At 43.7% G+C, this 13,438-nt stretch overlaps 1 protein-coding gene across 7 annotated transcripts in view; it reads left to right on the forward strand.

Moving 5' to 3' along the window:
• The window catches only part of KIDINS220 (kinase D interacting substrate 220), a 58,849-nt gene extending 56,282 nt beyond the window's left edge, over positions 1-2,567 (forward strand). For all 7 annotated transcript variants that reach the window (XM_028722486.2, XM_028722488.2, XM_028722489.2 and 4 more), the window contains one exon: positions 101-2,567. In XM_028722486.2, coding sequence (XP_028578319.1) covers positions 101-1,375 — 1,275 coding nt within the window. In that variant the 3' untranslated portion in view covers positions 1,376-2,567. The remainder of the gene's footprint in view (positions 1-100) is intronic.
• The last annotated feature ends 10,871 nt before the right edge of the window (positions 2,568-13,438 follow it).

Raw genomic sequence — 13,438 nt, forward strand, 5'->3', positions numbered from 1 at the left:
CTCACAACTGTGTTCTTGGGGTGAATGTCTTTTCTGTTTTGAAGGACTGGTGTCAACTCTGCTGACTTTGTATTAATGTGTTTTCTTTCTATTTGTACAGTCACAGGCCCGTCGGACGCCAAGTCTTTCAAGCCTGAATTCTCAAGATTCTAGTATTGAAATTTCAAAGCTTACCGATAAGGTACAGGCAGAATATAGAGATGCATATAGAGAATATATTGCTCAAATGTCACAATTAGAAGGGGGTGCCAGTTCTAGCACGGTGAGTGGTAGATCTTCCCCTCACAGTTCAGCAGCCTTCTATATGGGCCAGAGCACATCAACAGGCTCCCTTCATTCCAGTGTGGAACAAGATAAGGGAAAGGATGCTGAGCAAAAGCAAGACGATGGAAGGAAGTCCTTCTTGATTAAACGGAATGATGTTGTAGATTATAGTACATCAGGGGTGTCTACTAGCGATGCGTCGCCATTGGATCCCATCACGGAAGAAGATGAAAAATCAGATCAGTCTGGCTCCAAACTTCTCCCAGGGAAGAAATCTTCTGAAAGAACCAGCATTTTCCAAGCTGCAGACCTGAAGCTGAAGGGTGTAGCTCTGCGCTACCAGAAACTTCCAAGTGATGAAGATGAGTCTGGAACAGAAGAGTCTGATAACACTCCCCTCCTCAAGGAAGGTAAAGACAGAAAAGTCGAAGGGAAAACAGAGAAGCAGCCCAAATCTCCAGAACATGGATCTGAGCCCATTCGAACCCTGATTAAAGCAAAGGAGTACTTGACGGATGCTCTTCTCGACAAAAAGGACTCCTCTGACTCTGGGGTAAGATCCAGTGAAAGTTCTCCAAACCACTCTCTCCACAACGATACAGATGACTCCCAGCTCGAAAAAGCAAATCTCATTGAGCTTGAAGACGATGGCCGCAGTGGGAAGCGGGGAATCCCCCTCAGCTTGAGCGGCCTCCAAGACGCAACCATGGCACGTATGTCAATCTGCTCGGAAGACAAGAAAAGCCCTTCGGACAGCAGCTTAATAGCGAGCAGCCCTGAAGAGAACTGGCCAGCGTGCCAGAAAGCCTACAACTTAAACCGAACACCCAGCACAGTCACGCTGAATAACAACAGCGCCAACCAGCCAACCAACCGAGCTAATCAGAATTTTGAGGAGATTGAGAGCATGAGAGAGCATTCTCAGATCATTTTGTGCCCCGGACCGAGTCCTAATTCTGTTCCGGTGCAAAATGATAACATCAAAGGCGTGGCCCATAAGCGTAGCCAGCGCTCGAGTTATGCCAGGCTTTCGAAAGATTCTTCTGAGCTCCTTACTGTTACTGGCTCTGATGGTGCAGGCTTTGGAGAAGAGAGGGAAAGTATTCTTTAAAAGAGAGCCAAGCTAAAACATACGCTGCTTCAACACTTTTTAAACATGCTGCCTCTTGCTGGCTCTCGACCAGGCCTATAAATCTTCTCTTAACAAGGCTTGGTTCACTGTCCTTTTTTCACCTGTGAATTTCCATAGCAAGTGAAGGACAGAATCCAGCTGAAGTTCAGCATGTTTGAGTCCCATAGATTTCAATGGGAGAGATTCAGCCACTTGCTTAAAATTAGGCAAAATAAAACCAGCGTTTCCTTCTTAAGTAAAAGCTTAACTTTTCCAGTGCAAGTACAAATTCCTTAGTCCACATGCTGAAAAGGGAAATGCCTTAAACATTTGGATGATCTCACAAAGGCAAAAACGAATAGTTTATCTGTATATCATAAGGTTCAGTACTACTTATTTGTTTAGAAATAGGAGGAAGGAATGTCTCACATTAAACGAAGCGGAAGGGTCAGACTGTTATGAACCTGAAACTACGGAAACAACTGTTAATTTGCATTTTCCAATTCTGTGTGTGACACTTTTAAAAGTCTTGATGGTTTAAGTATTGATATAGAGTGGTCAAAGTACAAGTGTTGTTTGTTCCTTCTAAGCAGTGCAGTCTTTGGGAATGTGTCATGTGTGTGACTGTAGTTTTAATGGATTACTGCATGTTGGACATGTTAGCTGTGGCTGAGATTTGGACGTAATTGATGAACAACACAATCCTTCACATGTCTACTCAGAAGTAGGCCCCATTGATTTCAGTGGGACTTACTTCCAGGCAATTTTGTATAGGATTTCAGGCTGAATTCTCTGTTTGTTGTAGATGGTGCCCACAGTAGTATTGAAGTAATTGAACAAAGTAGTTGTGGTCATGGTGTTAGGTGAAGCCAGTTTGGGTGTAGTCTTTGGAGCTATTATGAATATTTACAGATTTCAGAAATCATGGCCTTTGATTAATAGGTTTGATCGGATTGTAGAAAGTCTGAGGAATGAGAAATTGTCATTACCTCAAGCGTAAGTAAAAAAAAAAAAATCTAACATTTGGCAATGTGCAACAAAACGGTACATAATTTCCCCCCTTCTGTTTCTAGTATTGTGCCTGTAATGTCAGTAATTTGTTCTGCAGATGAAATATGCAGGAATTTGAATACGATCAGTGAACCATGTGTATTCCGCTAGCATTGAGAGGACAATAAAATAATAAGCATGATGCTCTTTGTGTCAGACGTTTTTTTATTTGTGTCTTCAGGTGATTAGAAACATTAAGGCGACTGGTTCTAAAAAAATATCTTGATAACGAGAGAATTAATGAAGAAAAATGTAGGTTATCCTTAGAAGTATGAAGCATCTGCATCTCCATTTATCCAGAGTTGGATAGATGCAGTGGCGTAGCGTGGGTTGTCAGAACCCGGGGCAAGGCAAGTAATTTGCACCCCTAACCCGTGGATTTGCGCCCCCTAACCCTAACCCCCAGATGTTGCGCCCGGTGCGGCCAGCCCCCCCTGCACCCCCCACGCTACGCCACTGGATAGATGTTAACTGTTGGGTGCTCTGTGAAGAGTTCTAATTCTCAACCATTTGTTTGACCCAACAGCCTGATTGAAAATTGCTTGGCTCCTTTCTGCAATGCAAGATGCAGGTGATTTGTTGAATGAGGAATGCCATTTGCTTGAACGATGAAAGATCTGTACATGCAACGACTGTGTTCAGAGGTCACAATAAACCCTGGTTTATCATGATGGAAACTAGCCTAACTTGCACCCTCCTGCAGCACGGCCACAGGGCATTGATAAGAAGCTTTTGCTTCAAATTTAATCACAGTTGAATGTTAATGCCTGAATCCTAATCTGTGATTCATCTTAATTTTGGTTTAACTATCCATACAGATAGTTTGAAGTTGGCTTGTTTCAAACCAACAGTAGTCAGCCACATATTACTGAGCTAAAACAGCTTATCAAGCTGTGGTTGATGAAATACAGAAGCAAAAGCTTTGGAACTCCTTGCTTCTGTGCTGAAGAAAGAGCCCAGCAGAATATGAAACTTGTTCCTGTCATCATAAGCAATGGATTGTTGTGACATACAATGATGGAAGGAGAAAGGAAAGAGCTTTTCCTTTCTTAATGGGACACCATCTACTTTGGAGCTCTATGCATGTCAGAGCCTTTCTGCGATGTGGATTAGGGAACAGACATGGAAGGAAAATTCAATGATTTTAGTGGAACTTCTACATAAAAGGCACAATCCAAGAAATAATTGGGCATGAGTTAGGTCTCTTCGTTTATATAGTTGGATTCACTTGGATATACACTGATTTGTAACTGTGATATATAAAAGCTGCTGCTGTGTTTTCAGAATGACTGAACTTTGAGTTGAGCACTGTACATCTTTATTGGTATTTACAGGACGAACATTTACAAAAATAGAGAGGGGTCGATATCCCCATAATGAGGAAGGGGAAAACTGAGGAAGATAATGACTGAAGAGAGACAGAGAGATTCTAAAAACACAGGAGAAAGGAAGCCAGGTCTGAGTTAGCACACAATTGATATTTAATATTGCTGTTTTGCCAATGTCTGCTAAATGATTAATATAATATAATATTTTGTAAAATACTAAAACATTACGTTTCCTATTCCTGGAATATTGTTGCTTTGAATCACCACTAGCCATATTATATTGCCCAGATTTTCAGTTCACAGAACAAATACTTCTTATGAAAGATTTTAGCCCTATGCCAAACTTTATTTCTTCCTTTATGAAAAGTTCATAATATAAAGATGGCTGTATGGTCAGAACAGCATATTTGCCTCCCCAAATTGTGTTCCCTCCAGTATCATTGACAGGTATTGATTAAATTCAGAAAGGAACTAACATTTTTACAACGTGAGAACTTTAATGTTACTAGGGATCATAAACTGGCTGCTCAAACTTGGGTCTCCTGAGAAGTACCAGCTGCTTCCCCCCTCTACCCTCCAAATTAACAAGCCTGATGCAGCTGAAGGTTGTGGAGGAGTGTGGCTGTTGCAGCTTGCTGGCATCAGCTGTCCCGAATCCCTTCTTCAAACTGGCCTTCCTAAAAACTAGTTGCTGACATTGGATGTACAATGTAATGGGTGTATAGACAGTAGTTGGGTTTTTTTTTACTCTCCTAGATGGATTCCATTTTATTTTGCCCTTCCTGCATACAAGGAACACAAATCCTCTGTAGCCTTTCCCCCAGAGTTATCCTTCCAACAGTCCTGTAAGGTAGGTTAAACGGAACGATTTTATTTATTAATATTTCATTCAAAGAATTCCATTTATAAAAAGAGTGACAAAAAAGAGAAAGGAAAAAGCAAGTGAGAATGAAAACGTTTTTCTTAGACGTTTATAATTTAGAGGAGGAGGAGAATTGCTTAGAATTTGCAAATATTTAAGACTTTAAGGACTAATCTGAGCACAGCTTGTGTATTAATTCTGGGCAATATGTCCTCAGAATTGTAGGAAGGAACAAATCCCAATATCTGCTAGCCATGCGGAAGCTCCATCCTTCGCAGAGGTTCCTGGTCTGACAATTCAGTCTGGTATTAAATATTTCCAGGTTGATGGCTATCCGTTCCTTTGCTGTATCCCTCAGGAAAGATGGAGTCTCAGGATTTTCCTGCAGCTGCTTCTCTGAACTAGTTGTGAAAAGGAATCTCAATTATTGTTCTGGCCCACTGTTCTTTCAGTACTATGTGCGCTCACAGTATTTATTCATGTTCGGTGGGACTCCTCAGAAGCATAAAAAACCAGGCAATAGGTTTTCCTTCCCCGGTTCTGAAGGTACCCATCTGCCCACGTTGAGCACAGAATGAAAGAGATTGGCTTTCCTGTGCATAGCAGCTGTGACTAATCTCTTCCCAAGCAATGGGGTGGGGGGGCAGAGGGCGGAGAGGGAATTCAGGTCAGATCATCCTGTCTTTCTTTTCCATCTTATTCATGGGCACCTGCTATCTCCGGGGGGGGGGGGGGGGGAATCTATGGACATAGGAAGTCATCTTGCTGATGGTGGTGTAAGAGCCTCTTGTGGCTTATGTCTTTCAAACTTCTTCAACAAGAAAAGGATCGGTCTTTTGTCACATTCTGGGAGTGGAGTGGTGGAATGGACACAGGATATGATCCTCTGTTTGCAGTACTGGTCACTGGTCAAAGGCTTGAAGATTGACATCAGCCTAACCTCAAGAAAGTTTTGGAAACCAGAGCCCTTTCTAAGTCCCCAATACGTTTTTCAAAATAAGGTCACATTCCTAAAAACCCTGTTTTAGGTTGGGGGCATCATTAAAGTGAGATATCCTATTCTGTATGCATACAGACATACGGTTGGGGGTTATAGCTGATCCAGAGAATTGTCATCACTCCAGGTTCTCAGCTTTCCAAAAATACATTGGGATTTTTGCCCTGATAAATAACTGGTGAGGTCAGGCAATTTTTCTACACTGCTAGTCCAGAATGCTGCCTGAATCAGAGCACTGCATTGCATCTTTTCTCCCCCTCGGTACACCCCCTGCCTCAGCCAGTGCTAGGGCTAGATGTTTTTAAACTGGCTTTATTGCTTTCATTCCACCACTATCTTCGTTTGTAGGACAGTGATTTCTATGGGGCAGGGTGTCTTAGGAGAAAGCACGTTCACTTTGCTGCCTGAAACAGCTCAGACCATCTTCCATGGTCAGATTAAAACTGTTTTTCCTTCCACGTGCAGTTGTGGAGGATCCAGATATCTTTGCCCAAAGAAGAGCTTTTGTTTCTGGGGTATTGCATTTCGCTGGCATCCTGACTGCCATATTTTGTCATTGAGAAAATGCAGTCTTTCCCTCAGTATAGCTTACCGAACATTCCAATTACAGGCAACTGAAATATACTAGAACGCACGAGAGAATTATGCTGGCACAAATTACAGTGCAATCCACATTTCAGGCATATACTGTGCTCGTCACACAGCTGCCCTTGGACGGCAGTCTGAAAGCTTTGACTTGTGCAGAGAGAGCAGGAGTACTTAACAGCGTTTCAGAGCCTCTGTTGACTTCCCAACATTGTACAGGATCGATTCCAAGTTCTGCTTAGAACCTCTGGTGCTCCAGATAGCCTGGGCCCTGCACAACAAAGACACATTTCCTATTCCTTCGCCGCACTGTGTGGAATCTCTGAGAATGTTTGAACAGTGGTCTCTTAAATTTTCTAGTATACCTCAAGATGGGGCTGCAAGAACATGTAATGGAAGTGTTATTAGAGGCTGCTCCTCTGCTGTGAAATTAATTTTCCTTGGAAATCTGCTTAAGTACAAGTTCGGGTGCCTCTTCGCTGTTAAAAAGAGATGGTCACATTCCCCACCCTTAATGAATCTGTCCGGTTCAGAGTTCCTTGGCATTTAGCTGGAGGTTAGAGATGAGGGAGGAGGGCAACTCTACCTTCTCTTGGAGCAACATTCAAGGATGTCCTGCCTGCCTGAACAATGAAAATCTGGTTTCTCTGTTCCCGTTTCCTGGGTGCCCCCAGAATACAGCCCAAAGGGCCCCAACCCTCTAAAACATATTTTTGGGGGTCTGCGGAGGGAAGAGAGGAGGGGGAAGACCTGTTGCATGAGCAGATGCCCACTGGTGCCACTTTGCATCTCACCCATGGTCTAATAAGAAAGGTGGTGTTTCCTTAGGGGCAGCCTTAAAATCACATAATACTCTGCCATTATGAAGACTCTTAAATAGTCAAAACCTTAGTCAAGTTAAACACAAGGCTCCTGATGTTGCACCTGTACACGTCTCCCATACAAGATGAATCCCATCTGGTTTCAGGTAAGTGTGACAAATGTCTCATTTGGTTATCTTTTGAGCATCTAGAAGATTTTCTGTACAGTTGAAGAGGCATATGTTGTGATATCTTGGAATTACTATAATTTAATAATGCCCAGATATAGAATCTACATAGGGACGGAGTCTGTTGTAACAGCGTTTGTGCTTTATATGCCAGAGGTTCTCGAATGCAATAAATTAGAAGCCTCTGAATAGAATCATTGTGGGAGAAAATATTGAAAAACAAAAAATAATGTATTAAAGCAATGCTGCTATGTACGTGGGTCTGCGTTTTCACATATACTACATGCCAAACTAAACCTCTGATCAGTCTTCCATTACAGTGGTACCTCGGGTTACATATGCTTCAGGTTACATATGCTTCAGGTTACAGACTCTGCTAACCCAGAAATAGTGCTTCAGGTTAAGAACTTTGCTTCAGGATGAGAACAGAAATCGTGCTCTGGCAGCGCGGCGACAGCAGGAGGCCCCATTAGCTAAAGTGGTGCTTCAGGTGAAGAACAGTTTCAGGTTAAGAACGGACCTCCAGAACAAATTAAGTACTTAACCTGAGGTACCACTATATTCCCAAAGTGATTTAGTGAATGTATGCCTCATTTATGATGAGCACCCATCTTAAAACATGGATCTTGAGAATTTTAGATCAGTGTCTCCCTCCCCCCCAATAATTTTTGTCTTGCCTTTGTTTTGCTTGTAGCTGCCGTGCAACATAAAGTGATACATTTAAAAATAAAAAGCTGAGCTAAGGAAAAAAGACCCATCTTGTGAAATATATGCCACAGCTAGTAGCTATGCTAACCTGCCCAAAGGCTTGTCTAAATAGCTAGGTTGGGGTTATATATTAGAAGCTGGGCTTTCCAGAGCTGAGGTGCAGCGACTGAAGAACCCCTAGTGTCTACAGAATTTCAGGCCTCAGAGAGTAACTGAGCGTGGCTTCTGAAACATGAGTACACTCGTAAGTACATATGGGAGGAGGCATTAATCCTATGCAAAAGAACAAGCCTTGGCGATGTTGCATCACATGGCTTCTACAAAGAGAAGTTTTCCCCTTATCAACCTTTCAGAATTCTTTTGAGAGTGTCAACAAGCATATTGATGGTGTGATTCAATAGACAATTGGGCTTTTGACACCCAAGACTCCTGAGCAAACTTCGCAGTCACACAGGATATGAATCATGGGGCAGCAGCTGTAGCTGGTTAAAGAGCAGAAAGCTGCAGGAGTGGACCATTTTCACAATACAGGAGCTGTGTTGGGACTGTTTGCATTAACATTCAGAACTGATCTGAAGCCAGGGCGGAGTAGCAAGAGCAGAGGTTTTCAGAGGGCATCCAGTTAGTACAGTGGGTTGAAAGCATACTATGAAGAGCTCTAGGAAGATCTCTCAAAATGAGTACCCTCAGCAGCAGAATGGCAAATGGGGCAAAAATGGTATCCAGCTGCTGAGTAAGGTCTCAATGACTGTGGCTGTCCAGGAAAGAGATATTGAGAGCCAGTGTGGTGTAGTGGTTAAGAGCGGTAGTCTCGTTATCTGGTGAACCGGGTTCGCGTTTCCGCTCCTCCACATGCAGCTGCTGGGTGACCTTGGGCCAGTCACACTTCTTTGAAGTCTCTCAGCCCCACTCACCTCACAGAGTGTTTGTTGTGGGGGAGGAAGGGAAAGGAGATTGTGAGCCGCTTTGAGACTCCTGAAGGGGAGTGAAAGGCGGGATATCAAATCCAAACTCCTCCTCCTCCTCCTCCTCCTCCTCCTCCTCCTCCTCCTCCTCCTCCTCCTCCTCCTCCTCCTCCTCCTCCTTCTCCTTCTTCTTCTTCTTCTTCTTCTTCTTCTTCTTCTTCTTCTTCTTCTTCTTCTTCTTCTTCTTCTTCTTCTTTTTGCATGTCCCCCCTCTTCCCTTCACCCTCAGCATCGCCAGAAAATCAGCTTCAGGGAACAACAGGAAAGGCAGAATCTGCCTCTTCCATTATCAGACACCTCTAGTGTGTCATTCTGCGGGTGCAATGGCACCAATTTGAGCCTGCTTGCTATGTTCAAAGACTGTATTCTGTATACTAATAAAGCATTCGTTCTCTGACAATCCTTATGTAGCAGAAATTAGGGAACTCCCAACATTTGCGGAAGTACTTTTAGAGAAACATCCTAAGGAAGAACCCCCAAACAGCAAAATGAGAACTCTGAATGCTCAGTGGCTGCAGAAAGCAGAGTGTTGTGAGAGGGGGAAAGATGGAAATTTTTCCACCCTGGAAGATGGCATGGCTGGCTATAACTCTTGCACGCTGTCATTTCACATTCTCACATTCTGTTGCTAGTCTCTGAATACCAAGCACCTAAGTCGCTGAATACCAACAATTTGTATTAGAAGGCTTTTGCCTTCCTTCCTTCCTTTCTGCCTCCTACCTTCCTGAAGGCATTCAGTTAGCCACCGAACCATGCCATTGGTTGTTTCATATATACAGTATAGTAGTTGCATCGTTGTTCTTCTGCTGACTGGAATGGCTGCTGTTGGAAATGCATTCTGGGAGAAATGGGATGCTGAATCCTGAGAAGACAGAGGTGTTCTGAGTTCTTGAGTCTGGGGGGAGGGGTGAGACTGCTTGTTCTGAACAGGACTGCACCCCCCTAGGAAAAATCAGGACCCTGTCCTGAACCCCTGGCCTGTCCGGCGACAAGTCAGCATGTCAAGTTCCCAGTCTGGGGTTAATCCACATTTCCAAAGTCCAAACCAAAGCACAGCCCCGCAGAGATCCTGGAGCACTCAAGTTGAGAGCTATCAACGTGGTCAGGTGAGCAGACTCGGGACCTCTGCTCTGCTGATTGCAGCATCTGGGCTTGATGAGGCAAGATGACCCTCACCTGTTCCAAACCTGCTGCTGCTGAGGAATCACACACATCCTCCCAGAGCTAGCAAGCCCCACCTGGCCAGCTAGGGAGCTGGGCTGTGGGCTCTTGCCTGCCTCAGCCTCATGGAGCACACTGCCCACTGCTCCCTAGGCCTCAGAGCCCGCTGCATTTGTGAAGACAGGGGCCACCCTGGTGATGGGCCCTGCTGCTCTGGTTCCTGTGCACTGACCCTCATCTTGTCATCCTCCATCACCCTGTGAGTACTTTCTACACCATTCTCTCCTTCCCCAGCCCAAGCCTGCCCCAGTGTGTCCTAGTCCCAGCTACACCCCTCGCAGGGATCCTTTTCCTCCTCTTCCTTCTCCCTGTTGTCCTGCCAGTTTAGGGGTGCTCCTGGATCTAGCACTAGCACTCCGTGGCTGGGAGTGCCTTCATTTCTAGCTATGGCTCCTCATGGACAGAGATGATGTGGCCACTGTCCTCCATGTTCAGGAAACTGCCATATTGGACTACTGCAATGCGCTCTACATGGAGACTCCAGCAATCCAGCTGTTCCAAAATGCAACAGCCAGGTTACTGGCTGGGATTTCATTTAGAGCTCATATAAGCCCTGTTTCAAAAGCACGGGTTTCTGGTTGGTTTCCAGGCCCAGTTCAAGGTGTTCCTATTGGGGCGGAAAGCCCGAAACAACTTAGTGCCCAAATATCTGAAAAACCACCTCCATCCCTACCAACCCTCTTGGGTGTTATGAGCAAAGAGGGCCCTTTTGATATTCCACCACCCTCAAGTACACTGGTCCAGAAAAGATCACAGAAGTGCATCTAGCATATTCATTGTATAGCTTCCATGTCACGCTGAAGATGCACCCCCTTTTAGCCTGCCCTTTGATGAGTTATGGTATTGTGGGACCCAACTTTTCTGTTTTGGTTAATTTATGCTCTGCTGTTTTTGCTTGAATTAGTTCTGCTGGGTTTTTTTGTATAAACAGCTGGACTTTCATTTGCTTTTTATTGTATAAAAGTATTGCTACAGCCCGCCCTGGGACCTTGCAGTGGGCACTGGAAAAATCTTACAATTAAAGAAATAAATGAAAGGAGCCAGTCCCAGCCCGAATTGTGGTGTGGGAGGGCTTTTGTGTCTCATCTCTCAGATGCAGTTGGATGGAATGCTAAGCAGGGCTACTTAAATGTTGTGGAGAGACTTGTGATTAATGGAGAACTTGAATTAGAATATCTTGTCCTATAGAATGCAATGGGTGTCCCATATTTCATTGGACTCTCTGGCCTTTTTTGACAGGAAAGAGTTTGTGTTTGTTTATTTGGCAGCCGAAATGAGTTATAACAGAATCACAAGCCAACTTTTTGAGAAAATGCCCAAGGACATTTGTGTGGCTCGAATCATTAAAATGGGCTTCTTTTGGAGGAAATGTGGGATATAAACTTAATAAAGCAAATAAGTGGCTAAGGGAGCTGGGCATGTTTAGCCTGGAGAAGAGGAGGTTAAGGGGTGATATGATAGCCATGTTCAAATATATAAAAGGATGTCATATAGAGGAGGGAGAAAGGTTGTTTTCTGCTGCTCCAGAGAAGCGGACACAGAGCAATGGATCCAAACTACAAGAAAGAAGATTCCACCTAAACATTAGGAAGAACTTCCTGACAGTAAGAGCTGTTCAACAGTGGAATTGGCTGCCAAGGAGTGTGGTGGAGTCTCCTTCTTTGGAGGTCTTTAAGCAGAGGCTTGACAACCATATGTCAGGAGTGCTCTGATGGTGTTTCCTGCTTGGCAGGGGGTTGGACTCGATGGCCCTTGTGGTCTCTTCCAACTCTATGATTCTATGATTCTAAGTTCAGACTTCCAAATTTACTTCTATCAATATCTCTTTCAAATAAATATTTCTGATCTATTTGTAAATACAGCAGGAAGCCTGTTTTGTTTTTTTTAAGTGGAAGTTGTCATCTTTGTCTAGGCCGCAAGGTGGTGCTCACTGTCCACAGACAGAAACAGTAATGTTTGGCACGAATGGAATGCTTCTCAAAAATAGGAATATTCAATATTTGCATGCATTTCCTCACAGTTACATTTCAGAATGGCAGGCTTCTTTAGGTAAGAGAGAGAGAGAGGATTTGTAAAGCACTTTGGTAAATTCTTAGCAACCCCAAATTGTGATTGGACAGAGGATTTGTAAAGCACTTTGGTAAATTCTTAGCAACCCCAAATTGTGATTGGACAGAGGATTTGTAAAGCACTTTGGTAAATTCTTAGCAACCCCAAATTGTGATTGGACAGTTCCCTTAACTTTTTTTTGACATTCTTGTAATTTGAACTTGACAGTGATGCATCTTACAAGGCTGGCTTACACTGTGTGAATGTTGCCACATGGAATCATTTTTGTCAGCTATCCTTAGCTGACACACCTCTGACCATAAACTGTCCTTCTCTGTATTGGCCATCTTTTTGTTCAGTGCTGTATCTGCAAATGTGCTATTTCAGTCCTGTTTTGCATTAGATTAGGCCCCCAAAGAGAGAACTATTGGCATGCTGATGTTTGTTCCTTAGCAAACTTTTGCCAAACAGTTCATTTAATCTTTACTGCGTTTCTTTTTCTACACAGCAGGACGAAATGCAGTATTTTTTACCACTCTTGCAAAAGGCTTTTAAATTACCATACTCTTGGTGAATGGAGTCAGATGTACACTACACACATTGGAATTGTTCACTAGTGAGTCAACAGGGTATTCTACCTTTTCATCAAGCTGTTTATATAAGCAGAAGTATGATCATATTGAATACAGTTATACCTCAGGTTACAGCTTCGGGTTGTGTGATTTTGGGTTGTGCACAGCGCCCCAAACCTGGAAGTACTGGAACGGGTTACTTCCTGGTTTTGGCACTTGCGCATGCACAAAGCGCTAAATCGCACTTTGTGCATGCGAAGTGCCAAATCGCAACCCGTGTGTGCGCAGATGCGGCGCTGCGGGTTGCGGACGCTGCAGGTTGCAAACGTGCTTCCCGCATGGATCACGTTCGCAACCCGAGCATCCACTGTATAGTGAAGAGCTTTTCAGAAGCTTGCTCTGGGAGCTGTTCTATATCAGTGACTGAGAGCAAGCCCCACAGATCAGTTAATCTGGAAAATAAAATATTGAGACTGGCTGTTCCGTCAAATTCACTTCCATCTAAATTGTATTTATGAACCATGTTAATGATAGATTATTCCTGATCCATTCTCACAATCTGATACAGGCTTGAGAGTATGTTGCCATCTTTATAACACTTGTACCTTCTTGTAAAGTGTTGGGTTTGTCACACTACAGTGGAATCCGTCTTAACAGCAAAACTAAATTTGATGTAAAATCTGTTGTTTCCGTTGAAATGCTGAGGAATTGTTTGACAGAATCATGCAACTAACGAAG

The sequence above is a fragment of the Podarcis muralis genome, chromosome 3 (assembly GCF_964188315.1).
Source record: "Podarcis muralis chromosome 3, rPodMur119.hap1.1, whole genome shotgun sequence".
Lineage (NCBI taxonomy): Eukaryota > Metazoa > Chordata > Lepidosauria > Squamata > Lacertidae > Podarcis > Podarcis muralis.